Raw genomic sequence first — 13,972 nt, 5'->3', positions numbered from 1 at the left:
TACTTGGACTTGCCCCAAGAATTTTTGCAGTGAAGGCTATTGAAGAGAAAAGTTAAAATGTGAACAAGTTGATATAAATAAGTAGCAACAGGTGAATAGATATTAAAGACATACACTAAAAATTATATGGGGATTTTATTTTTGATTTTGCACATCTTTCCATTACCTCAGATGGTTAAAATAAAATAAAAAGACCCTGTAGCAAAACTGGAACATAATTTTTAAATTGAGTACTGGATTTGATAACATTTTGACAATATTTTCCTACAAAAAGATTTGTGTTTCCGTAAGTTGTTCCTAATTTCCAATGACAAACTATAAATTACAGGGCTTCAAAGAGTTGATTTAATTTTTGTTCACAAAAGAATATTTTCTGATTCATTGAATTCAATGTTTTTGTTGCATCCCTGCCGTGTAAAAGGAACATTGATAATGTTGGTTGAGTTGGGGAATTCAAAGTCTCTTTATCTCTAATACCAAATAATTTTCATGAAAAGGATAAATTTTTCTGTTCATTTTGTTTTTGTTAGACTGTGTATTCTATGTTTATTTTTTTCTATGTAGTTTCTCATCTTACTGAAATGTTCAGGGTTCTTGGCTAAAACGGTTCAGTTGATGCCTATGTCTGTGCATTCATTGTTTCTTGGTTTACTACATTCTAGAAATAAGAGTGTGTTTAACTTAATGTCGTCTATATTCTGTCCCTATAGATTATTTTGTCAAGTGCTTTATTCAAACTAATTTAAATGATTTATAAAATTACGGCCTTGATTACAGCCCTTAGAAGAGAAATATGTATTACATTATGGCCCATGTATCTTACAAATAAGAAAGGCTTCCAGACAGGCAATGTGTGGAGTTTTCTTCATTCAGATTTCTTTTACTCTTTAAGAGCACATTGTCTTACTCTATATCGAGTAGTCATTTTCCTTCTGGGCAATAAATATATTTTAAATACTTCATCCTAATTCTAATTTCTTGAAGGCAAGCTTTCTTAATTTAGGCCTTTAATCTTTTCTTTCATCATCAATACTGTGTCTTACTACGTTTATCTGAAAACCTTCATCTGTGCAGATCCCTTACTGATACTGAAATTGACTGGAACTCTGGCTAGATGTTGTGTCAAATCTGTACAACCTGTCTCTTGACCTTTTTCATCCATTTTCCTTGGTGAATCTATTAATATTTTTCCATTGAGAATATCCTGGAGAAGTTACAGTTGATATCATCTTCTAAGAACCATATTATTCTTTTCAGTCCAAATTTGTGTGTGAGAGACACTACCATAAAATTAAAAACATGATCTCTTTAGGAACTCCCAATTCAAATCTGCTGCTATCAATGTTTATCAGAACCCCTCTTACTGAGGCATTTCTCTTCAATAACAACATTTTGGTCAAGTTGTATGACAACTGCATGATCCTGTCTTTCATGATGAATTATTTTACAAATGCATCTGCAGATTGGCTTTTTTTTTTTTGAAATGTACAGATTATTCCACATGACTTTTCTTCATCCTTTGTTCTAAGAAGTTAAGCAATTTTTTTTTTTTATCTCAAACAAAAATTCAAAACCAGCCCTACATCTCTTTAGTTAGGTCAGAATAAATTTATAACCATTACCACTGTAATGGAGTCCCCTGACTACTGACATCTTGCAAATGTTTCATATCTTGTCTTGAAGGGCTATTCATTCATTTATGCAATATCCTGGGAAGTGGGCAGAACATCCATAGTTGGAGTAGGACTTAGTTTTCATGAACAACATCAAGAGGCTAGATCTTAAGAAGAGTTGGAAATTATCTGATCCTTCCATTGCATCCTTTGTCAAAGCAAGTTTTATTTTAATTAATATCACAACTAAACACATTATCACAATTGATCATACTAAATTTACCTAAAAGGTCAGCACAGTTCACCACTTGCATCCTTTTGATGCAGCCTAGTTTTGCATTGGGTTCCTGAAGTCATGCTCCATTTCCAAATAGACAATAAGTGATTAGAAAGAAATGTCAATAGATTATCATCTAAATTCAGTTTATTCTATTTCAAGATTTAATAAGTGTTTACATTTTTATTCTAATATTAATGTTGGGATACATGTACTTTTTTGCTGGGTAGTAAAAATCCTGAGGTGTTTATTGGAAGAATGGACAATTGTATCATTAATCTTAATTACCTTTAATTTTTTAATGAGAGGTGAAATGACCCAAATAAGTTTCTAAAATATAATTTTTGAAACTGAGAAAGAATAGTAAATGACTAATCCATTTCCTACAATAGGAAAATCAGGAGATGCCTGATTTATAAAACTGAGTGAGATTTTCACAAGTTATAAAAAAACAAGGATAAGCCAACTAGTCAATGATCCAATATGTAAAAATTGAGAACAAATAATACCTCATAGGGCTATTCATTGCAAAATCTTACACAATGAAAGTCTAAATTTGAATTTAGACTTAGAATTATAGAAAATGGAAATAGAATAAATAATATATCAAGAAAAATATATGCAGAGTATCATTGCTTCCTCTAATAGGTACAGAAAAGGTCATGCAGGAAAAATACCCATCTTTTTTTTATATGCCAGATATTTTTTTCCTTTCTACTGTCTTTAATTCTTTAAAGACATTCTTTAAATGTCTTTAACATTTATTATGAAGTGAAAAATGGAGGTTATGTTGCCAAATTCATAATCAGTTTGAATCCAGTAGGTTCTGTTTCAAACTGCTCCCTAATTTGACAATTTTGCTTAATTTTAAATTGTGATTATTATAATATACTTATATGTTTAGTAAGCTAAGAATGATAGGTTTAGAAATAGAACTATATTGGCTTAAAACATTTTTCAAAGTCCCAAATCAGGAATTTTGTTTGTCTGCATATGGAAACAGGCTTTGGGTTTCTACCCATTTACGGTGCCATGAATCATAAGCTATTATTTTGAATTGTTAGTTTTACTAGAACATTTTATGTGGAAAGAGATCATTTAGACTTTTCATATATTCAACCAGGCAGATGAAAGTCTGGCTTTTATGTGGATGGTTTCAGGACCTGCCACCTGCCTGCTCTTCAGTATCACCCATTACTTTTGTTTTGCCATAATACCTCCTCAACAACTTTGAGTATTTCATGTTTTTAAACTTCTAAATTTCCATTTGAAAAAAATACCTTAGTAGCTACACATTATTCTCACATCTTGTCTGTTTTCCCACAAGAATTGAATTTAGACACTCAACAAAGCTATGGCTATAGGAGAATTGCTTGTGACTAACACATTTGCTCAGTTATCCTCACTGGGTCACGTAAGCTTGACCTCTGAGAGTGGCAGTGCAGGGGATCTTATGATTGTAGACATCATGCCATTTGATTTTTCTGTAGTTTTGAAGATGAGCTCTAACTATTCCTTTTAGATATATATTTGATACACACAGAAAAACTTAGTCAAGATTATCAGTAATATTTTATATTGAAGAGAAAATTTTACAAAAGGAGTCTAAAGGTAGAAACAGGCATTGGTTATTGGCTTATCTTTTATTTATGCCCCTCACACAACCCACCCTTGGGTGCAAAACAGAAGAGTAAAAAGAGTTGCAGTTGTAGCAATAATGGATGCGTTAGTGCCCCAGTGACCCCAGTGCAAGAGGTAAGTATCCCTTTAGTGCAGTGCCACGGTCTGGCCAGCTGTGCAGGGGCCGAGGGCTTGATGAAGGTCACCCAGCAGGGCGATGGAACTTACAGGAAAGGCATCTGGGATCCCCGCATGCTGTTCCAGGCTTTAAGAGCTGCAGCCCTTGCTTTCTCTCTTGGTGATCTTCAGTGCCTTAGATAGGGGATTCATCCCCTTTGAACCCCACTACCATGGTCCCCCCACCATGCCTGACAAGGCAGCGTGCTTCTTCATCCTTCTCCCAGATGGTCCCTTTATCTGTTCAAGAGCCAATGAGGAATCTAAATGGCTGGGCTGCTTAATGTCAAGAAGGCCCACACGTATCTCTTTCAGCACCTAATTCCTTCATATACCTCTTTTTACCAATTACCCATTCCCTCTTCCACCTCCCTAATCCCCTCCCAAGTAGGGTACGTTTTTTTTTTTTCTCTTGCTCGCTCTCTCACTCTCTCTTTTCTGTATCTCTCGGAAATCAGACAGGAGTTCAGAGCACTTTCACTACCTTTTATGAGGTAGATTGTGATGTCATAGATGGGGGCAGGGCTAGTCAACTTTCTACCCACCTCCCAACCTGTGCTGAGGGAGCTCCGATCGGGAGTGGAAGCAGTGATTCCTCTATGGTGAGTAACTTCTTTCTAATCTAATGTCTCTCACTGTAATCATTAATCCTGAAGGCAGGGGCGGGGGTTGGATTCCACGGAAATGAAGATGTGCCCACTTAAGCCCTCTTTACTTACTATTAACCAACTTTGGGCAAAGGAACTGTTTATTCTTTACATGGGCCAGGAATTCCGCAGCACAGATACACTCTTCAGTTGTGATCGAAACTTGAGAAGTGAAAACGGTATTTTCATTCCTTTAATTTCTTAATCTTTCTTCCTATTGGGACTGAAAGTCATTGCACGTATGGAATGAATCCATTCTATAGTCCCTTTGTGAGCTTCTCTAAGGAGGGCTAGGCAGGAAGATGTATTCTTCTTTGTCTGGAAGATTTCAGGGTCATGAAATAGTTTTATTGATGTTTGCCCAGAGAATCAGTGGGCTCTTCTAAAATAATGGGGGTAAAATGTAAGGAACTGATACAAGTGGATTATCACAGATGGTTTTGGTATAAACAAATGAAAGCTTTCTAATACAATGATGAAAATGTTCATTTTTAAAAAAAGTCACCACTGCTGCAAGTTTAAAGGTGCAACCATTTCAAGGTATTACAGCCAAATTTGATACCCTTTTTTTGGGTTGCATGTCATAACACTGATGCTGTTTTCCAGGCCCTCTTAGTAGCTAAAAGATGTGAAAAGCTGCTGTTCTTTGTTTCATTTGGGTTTCTATTATATAAATGATTAATTCTTTCTTATGCCTTAGTATTTAGAAAGAAAAGATCAACTGGAGTGCGTATTTTTCTCTGCTTCTTTCCTTGTTCTCCCCTGGGTACCTATTAAAACTCTTAAGATGTAAGCTTTTGTATAAAAGGCCAAAGGGAGTTCATGGAGGTGGTTAAGTCTTTAAAGGATATGGAAGCATTAGAGTGGGTGTTTTTAAAAAGATTTGGCCATCAGAATGTGAGACCCTGTTACTTTTCATGGAGTGGAATGAAAGTGTCCTGGTGTGGATGATAAGAATTATACAATATGTTAAAGATGGTATCATTTATTTTTCCAAAGTATGCATTCCTAGTTAACTAGCCATGTATGAACATCTGTGTTGGAGAATTGGTGTCAGCTTAAAATATAGAGCCCTTTCTTTCTCATCAACAGCTTCTCTATTATGTGTAAATCCCTGCCCCTTCCCCAAAACACTAGAGCTGATACTGTCCTCTTTAGTACCCTGGGGGTGAGGAAATGTTTTCAGTAGTTACTTTTTTTTAATCTAAGCTTTCTAACCTAAATAAGTGACTGTGTGGTAAAGATTTTAGGCTCAATAAGGAAAAATAGGACTATAACTGGCCAATAGGGATATTAGGGTGACAGTCACCTACAGCAAACCTAATATTGCAATGTGGTAATGGTGCCAAAGTCTTACATCTTGGATTATGCCTCTCAAGTCTCTGACCTACCTTCTATTAAAAGTACTAAACCCTGAAACTCAGGTAGAAGCAAACTTTCAGTGCCAGAAAATCTGATGTCTAATCATAGCTCAAGTTTTTAATGTCTTTTATCAACTCCTCATACAGCCACCAGGTAAGAAATGCTCATATTTTCAAACTCTTGGAACACAATCATCTTTAAACTTCGTGAGTTAAGAACTGGTTGTGTTGTGCAGTTGTGCAAATTCAGACAGTCTATCATGGAATGTGTTGTGCATGCACTTGTTTACCTTCATGTGCATGTTTCATTTATAGTGGTGTTCAGTGTTTTGAAATCCATTTTGTATGTATTAAAATTATAATTTAAAAATACATACATAGGTTGTGATCTAAAGGAGACAGTGAAGTATAACAGAAGTTTCATTTAATTTGGGGTCTGAACACTAGTAGTATGCTAGTTCTAGCTCTGTCATTGACCAATTAGGTAACTCAAAATAAATTACTTAGATCTTTTGGGCCTTAGTTTTTCTCATCTGTAAAATGGGGGTAATCTGAAGGATATATTCTAATGTATCCCTGCTCTAAAAGTCCATGGTTTTCTGATATATTTTTGAAGAAACGGTTTGTGGGGAAAATGGTTTAGTATTTTGATGAAATACAGTTTTTAATGTTGGACATACAATTATTCAATCGAGAAAAAAAATCAGTCCAAACTAGGTTTTAAAATATACTCTCTCATATTAGTATTATTTGGTTAATGATATATGTGAGTGAGGCATTTCTTATAAATGGACAATATCATTTGATTAACCTGCTAAATCCAAACTGCTTATACATTGATATCTTAAGAGGCAGAACCTGTCATAGGTAGCTATATATTGATCTGGAGGACTGATAAGTTTTTTAACTCCCTATATTTATGTTGTTTTAATTATTTGGGATTTAAAAAGTGTTTATCCTACTAAGTAATAGATGGAGCTGGTCTCACCTGGGGTTCTAAAATTAAAAATTACCTATATAATATTGCAGGAAATCCCATGTAGTTTGGGAAGTGTTGATGGGTAGGGAATTGGCGAGCACAAAGGGTGTACTGTGAGGGATTAAGAAGTATAAGGCCTGACTCCTAAATTTGAGGAAATGTGCAACTTCTTTGTGCTAAGTGCCATCTTCAAAGTGAAGACAATAAGCGCTCAAAGAACCAAGAAATATCCCTGTGGTCTGTGTGGGCCGAATTGCACGGGAGGGCCTTGTGATAAGCTGAGATTTATAGCTGCCTGTCAACGGAGTGCTTTGGACTGGTGATGTTGTACATGAGGAGGACAGGGAAGCAGTCCAGATCTTCTGGACCACAGAATTGCAAATGGAGCAGAAGATACCTTGGTTCAGACATGACATGTATCAAAATCAAAAGTGATTACTTTTTAGTACAGCCGCATACTTTTCCGCGTAATCATATACTAACTTTACAACATAAGATACACCTGTTTGGAAGAGTTGAGGAGGCTTCAGGTGAACTGCAGTTATTATACATTAATATTATGATATGATCAGGCAGCCATTTTCTCAGTTCCACAAAAGTCTACATGATCATTCACTGCCACAACTATGGAAGAGAAATATGTAAGAGGAGGGGGGTGAGGGAAAGAGGAAGACTCTAGATCTGAGAAATTCTGGTATTCTGATGGAAGTGTAAAGGGATTATCATTTTGGTGTTATCATTGACAAATTTAGAAATGTCAGATGGCAATGGAGATGTCCATAAGCTAATAAGAATCTGTGTAATCAGGATGATTTGATGAAGCAAATGGAAGTTTCTCTGTGTGCTGAGCAAGAATAATGTCAGACTCTCCACCCTTGAACAGCCAGTGTTGATAAGGTTTAACACTAAGTAAAAGTACACATGATTATGCAACTCTCTTTCTCCTGTACTCTTGGAAAGAGGTTATTGATTTGGCCATGATTTACTCACATTGACAAAGAAGAGTACTTACGTTTGAAAGCCTCTCTGTTGCTGTAGATTCACAGATGATTTGCAGTGTATACTTGGCATCACTTACAGGAAACTGTTTTTGTATTTCTTGCTTCCAAGTTCCTTCCAAGTTATTACTTTGGCCTTTCTAAAAGACTGGAATTCTATAAACAGAACAGCTCTATCACCTAATCCCTTTCCCAGAGTCTAAGGATTTAGTAAATAAATAAGGACTTGGTTTATATCACCCAGTAAAATGTCTCTTAATTTCCTATTTTGACATCAAAATTAACTTCTAGAATTTATTTTCTCAGGAAATCCCTTTCAAAGGCTAAATTTGTCTGGGGATGATTAAGTAGTATGATCAAAGGCAGTTTTACAAAGCAAGGAATGCTCCCTTGACTCTACTTTATCAGAAAAAAATGTTCAAGTGTGAGTTAAATAGATGGAACAAAATCATAGACTGCTAAAGGAAGTTAGAGATGTTAGGGTTATGTTTTTCCTAAAAGAACAATGACAAAGTTGGCAACTGTTCCCTTTTCCTCTCTCCAAGTATCTCTGGAGGTCATTTTTGAAATAAAGGATCAGTTAGAGCTATAATTTGGGAAACATTTATTGAATATATAATATGGGATGTTCATTATTCTATGAACTGTGGATGCATAAATAGTATTAGCATGGAAAACAGGTACATGAACCAGTAACTATGATCGTTTATAATAATCTCTCTAAAATATATACAAATAATATGAGCATTCTTGTAGAGAAGGAGGAGTCAGAAGGCTTCATAAAAGGGGTAACAGCTTTTTGAACCTTCATGGATAATTGAATAGGAGCTTTCCAGGTAGACAGGAGAGAGAGGAATATCCCAGAAGAGAAACTGAACACCCATAGTATTGAGGTATACAGATATTCCAGGCTGACTGGATCTGAAAGGTACAGGCGGAAGGAAAGATGGAGAAAAGTAAAAGAAGAAGTTAGAGAAGTAGGTTTGGGACTAGATGTCAAAGACATTTTCCTAACCTGTATTGATTTTTAAGGAGTGTTTCTGGTAAATGATCAGGATAATCTGCATGCCAACCTAGCAAGGGCTTGGGGGAGACTCACCATCGCAAAGATTGCAAACCTTTTGAATCAGGGTGGTAGGGAGTTGGTGCTTGGAGTCTGTAATTATCTACCCTGCCCCACTCTCTAACACATACCAGGTGAGTCATTTTCACACCAAAGTTTCAGAATCCTTGCAAGGCAACAAAACTGACTCATTATGTTTCTATATTCTTGGAAGAAGTTTCAAAATAAAATAATTAAAATACTTTATTATTAAAAGATTTGGGGAAAATGGTAGTTAAAGGTAAAATAAAAAATGTTCTTGAGAAAATTCGTTTACATGTTGGTTAAGCATGAGAAAGAAGCATGGTGGTTATTAAAAAAAAATCAGTGATGTTATTAAATCTCCTTGACAGTGGGGCATGACGCTATAAAGATTCAAGAGACCATCTTTCAGCTTTCTTTGTCATGCTCCACTACAAGGAGTTGTTAATGAAGACTGAAACTAAGTTCTATGTCTTCCAAGTTGTGTCAGCATAAGAGAGTGGCAACAATCCAGAGCAATATTTGTTTCTGGATGGCATTCTTTGGTAGACCTATTTGACTATTTTAATTAAGTGAATATCACTGAAAAAAGAATAAAAGGCATATGTTAGCATTCCCATCGTGACTTTTTTGGTATGAATGGTCATACCAATGCAGCAGGTGACCTATAGGTTCTGTGTTGAGAAATATTAATTACACAACTGTATGTTTGAATCAACAGTCACTTAAAAGTGCTACATTTCTCTATTTTTTCTTCATGAGCAACAGCTGTTATCGTGCACCTGTCAGTCTGTATAGAAAGTTAAAGACATAAGAGGGAGATATTAGGGAGGTATTTTACATTATACAAAGAGAATGAGCCCTTGTCTGGAACAAGGTGGGCCTCAGTTCACAGCAAAAGGATCACTTTCTGGATTTAGCCCCCTAATTGCTTTGCACACCAGCCCATCAGTTCCAGATTGCCAAAAGCTTCTATATTTTTTATTTGAGAATTATCTTTGGTTGGAAGTCAAAAAATGATGGGGAACCCTATTTTCATATGTCCTGTGCAGTTAATTGCAGAGTCTTCTCTTGGTAGAGATGGTGATATTGTCTGCTACATTCTAAGAAACAGTTGAATGTGCCTGCCACTAGTTGAGCAAATTAGTTTTGGCATGTTGGTCTAAAGATATATATATATTTTTTTACATTCTTACAGATGTTTCTTGGCTTTGTCATTGCCCTTCTTACATCGACCAAAACAAATATAACTTTGGGGGGTTCTGAGAAGATGTGCCAGGCAAAATTATTTACCTCAAGACCTAGAATTTTACCTAAATAAATGCCAAGCAGAGAACAGTAACAGCCATGTGATTTTGATTGTTAGAGGTCTGAAGAATAAATTAGAGAATACCATGTTCTCTTAAATAATGTTAAAATTATAAGCAAGATATTATTACTATTAAATGTAAATTTGGAAACCGACTCTCTCTTATAATCTGGGTGATACTGGGCAACATTCTTAAGGCATCTGGGCATTCACTTTTTATTTATAAGTTGTAATAATACTGACTACTTAGAGAGACAATTACATGTAGTAAATACTAACAGTTATTCTTATACCAGCTATTCATTGAAAGCTTAGTATGTGCCAGGCACCTGTGTTAAGCATTTTAGATGTAATATGAAATTTATTTTCACAATCGTCCTGTGGAAGAGACACTATTATTCCCATTACAAATATTAGGAAAATGAGGTTCAGAGAATTCAAGTAACTTCCTGGAGGTCACAGAGTCAGTGCTTTATACATGGCAGTGCTCCAGGACGCTTTCTTTGATATTTTTCCACAGCATGGTAGGCTTTTTGTGTCATTCTTCATATGACACTTCAGTGTAATTATTTAATTAGATGTCCTTCAACTAGTCTATAAGCTGATTGCAATAAGGAATGTGTATGAATGTTCTTCATTTTTTCCTGGTTCCTTATACAAGGAGCACATAATCTGTGCTTAATACATTAGCTTCTTTGCCATGCTTTCTTCCATTGCAGTGAATTATCACACCAAAAAATTCCACTAAATGATTTTGAAGTCTATCAGTCATTCACACGTTCATTCACTTATTTCTACATGAAAGCACCTGACTTTTTTTTTTTTTTTTTTTTTTTTTTTTGAGACAGAGTGTCGCTTTGTTGCCCTGGCTAGAGTGAGTGCCGTGGCGTCAGCCTAGCTCACTGCAACCTCAAACTCCTGGGCTTAAGCAATCCTACTGCCTCAGCCTCCTGAGTAGCTGGAACTACAGGCATGTGCCACCATGCCCGGCTAATTTTTTCTATATATTTTTTAGTTGGCCAGATAATTTCTTTCTATTTTTAGTAGAGACAGGGGTCTCGCTCTTGCTCAGGCTGGTCTCGATCTCCTGACCTTGAGCGATCCACCCGCCTCGGCCTCCCAGAGTGCTAGGATTACAGGAGTGAGCCACCGCGCCCGGCCAGCACCTGACTTTAAGTACTGCATTTCAAAGTATATTGTTTAGCTAAGATTTGGCATAAAAAATCAAGTATTAATAATTAAATTTTTTCTAGGTAACAATTCCATTGTAATTTGTTAAAATTCTGTTATATTAGACTTTTTTCTTTTCTTTTTGAAGATTATAGCATGGAAACATATGGCATTTCTTCCAAAAGAGCTGAATGAATCAAATTAGTAATTTATTCTGAAAAAGAATTTGAATGTGACATGGTTGGTTTTATTTGCCTCCCATACAAAGGTTATGTATGATATATTAAATTGTTAAATAATGTAGATATGAAATTGATTGTTAATTAAATATACTAATTTAATGCCCATTAGTATTAAGAATTTGTATATAGCCTTTCACATGTTTTAATTACATTTAGATTCAACTGCATATGGTCAAACATCCAAACAGTTATTTCTCCATCACACGGAATACATCTATTTGTAGTTCATAGGTAGTATAGTGAATGCAGAGTCACCAAGGACCCAGACTCCTCTTAACTTCATGGCCTGCTGTACTTCCTATGTGGCCTCTATTAAGTTCATCTGTTGGTCTAAGACGACTGCTTCTGCTCTATCTTTCCATTTTCCATGCAGGAAGAAGAGGCAAGAAGGCCTAATGCTGTATTTTCTAGCTGTGTTAGCACCCTTTAAGGAGACTTCCCAGAAACACTTGCCTCCCAACAATTTCTGCTTTTATCACCATGAATAACCCTAGCTGCAAGAGAGACTGGTAAATATAGCATTTTAGATAGGCATATTGCTATCCTGATTAAAATCGTGGTGCCACTAAAAAGAGAGAGGGGAAAATGAATATTATGTGGGCAACCAAGACAGGGGTTCTCATAACAAAGATTAAATTATTCCCATAAGATTAGATTAGAAGTTAGCAAGAATTCAGGGAATAGAAATCAAACCTATTCCTTGTAGTTTTTTGAAACTCAGATTGAAGTGTTCTGGAAATAGTTTAAAAGGCTTTCTTCTATGTTTATGAGAGAATTAAGATAGGTAGTTCAGTGTCTACATCCTACAGTAGAGTGAAGCCCCCCTCCTCCCAGAAAAGAGATGCCAACTTTTCTGGGAGCAAGAGGGCTTCATTCCCTAGAATTTTCTCTTCCTGAGTTGTACTGGCAGATAGAAGCTGACAATGAAGTCTCTGAATGGTGCAATGGGAATCTAAAAAAACTGAAGACAGTTAGGCTTGGGGTGGCAGTTCTTGCAAGTGCTCTACGTTAAGTGGAACAAGAATTGAATGCTTACTTTTAATGCCTGGGCAAGTTTTTTCACCTCTCTGTGACCCATTTTTCTCAGCTGTAAAGTGAACGTGACAATAATTTTTACTTCATTAAGTTATTAGGATTAAATATTTTAATGTGTACCACACATTTAGCACAGTGTCCAGAATGTAGCTAAATAAATAAGTAGCTGTTTTTTGATATCTTCTCTTTCCCAAAAGACTGTATAGTCTGTTGAACAATGTAGGTGCCCTCCTGTTCTCTTCTGTCATGTCCTCTCCAGCCAAGCTGCTGGACATACAGCAGTGAACAACCCAGCCACAGTCTCTGCCCTCATAGAGATGGCATTCCTTTGTCACTGGGAGTCCTGGAAGAATCATTTACAGAGAGGTGATAGTTGAAAATAGAGAAGGTAATGACCTCAACAGAGAAGTGAAATAGTGATTCTCATAGTTCACCCTATAGATGAATCTCATGGGTAATTAATTGAAATGGAGATTCCTGGGCTCCATAGTTCTGAAACTCAGGTCTGAGAAGGGATCAGGAATCTGTGCTTTATTCCTAAATGTTCCTGATACAGATAATTTCATGGATCACACTTCGAAAAACACTAGTTTGGGAAGTGGAAGAAAAAGAACCCCATAGGCTATGGTGAGAGCTTCCCAGAACATGAAGTTAGTTTAGACTCTTCTGTGGGAAAACTCTTGGTTTGTTCCTTAGACTAGTTCAGTTAGTTGAGTCTGGATAATTCTTTATTGTAGGAGGCTTTTTGTTGGTTTCCATAGTAGGATGTTTGGTAACATCTCTGGCCTCTCCCAGCTTGACACCTGTAGCAGCCCCTCTTCCCTAGTAACAATTATCAAAAATGTTTCCAGACATTGCCAAATGTGCCCTGGAGTGGTGGCAAAATTTTCCTGGATGAGAACCATGGGGCCAGTTGAAATGTTTACCTGTCACCTAGAATATACATACTATTTGAAATGGAACCTTTTATTTCTTCCCTCTAGATGAACGGAAGATAGCAGATGCAATAGTTCCAGATTGATCTGCCAAATCCCCATTCCCAATCTGGTGTCAGGGTGTGGAAGCATACTTTCCTGAAAGCCAGACTCCTGAGAACCTCTCATAGTCATCTTCTGGCCATGACCTTCTTATGGACAAAGCTCTCCATTCACTTCTCTTGCTGGCTACCCCAATCTTCCTGTCTTAGAGCTGTATGCATTTCCACTCCCAAGGGCAATTAAGGGTTTCTGTGAGAATGTTGTTTAAAATGAAATTTTAAACAAGATAAAATGACTCCAATTCCTTGCTTTTTACAAACAAGGGGATTGAGGTTAAAACAATTATTCCCATAACATTAAAAAAAAAAAAAACCCTTTTCATATATCATTACATATTCATCTATATTCTCTATATTTTTTAATTTTTACATGGTAAGAGAATAAGTACATTTTTATAAAAAGATAATGTGATAGTTTATTTTC

The 13,972-nt window shown here is 36.1% G+C and overlaps 1 protein-coding gene across 8 annotated transcripts in view; it reads left to right on the top strand.

Annotated features, from left to right (window-relative positions):
- Positions 1-13,972, top strand: part of CTNNA2 (catenin alpha 2) — a 1,068,594-nt gene that overhangs the window by 1,035,400 nt on the left and 19,222 nt on the right. For 4 of the 8 annotated variants that reach the window (XM_069493839.1, XM_069493844.1, XM_069493841.1 and 1 more), the window contains one exon: positions 4,146-4,289. The exons of the other annotated variants lie outside the window; for them this stretch is intronic. In XM_069493839.1, coding sequence (XP_069349940.1) covers positions 4,146-4,289 — 144 coding nt within the window. The remainder of the gene's footprint in view (positions 1-4,145; positions 4,290-13,972) is intronic. 8 annotated transcript variants of the gene reach the window in all.

The sequence above is a fragment of the Eulemur rufifrons genome, chromosome 19 (genome assembly GCF_041146395.1).
Source record: "Eulemur rufifrons isolate Redbay chromosome 19, OSU_ERuf_1, whole genome shotgun sequence".
Lineage (NCBI taxonomy): Eukaryota > Metazoa > Chordata > Mammalia > Primates > Lemuridae > Eulemur > Eulemur rufifrons.
The sequence above is the reverse complement of the archived record's forward strand: the minus strand, read 5'-3'. Positions and strand labels throughout refer to the sequence as shown.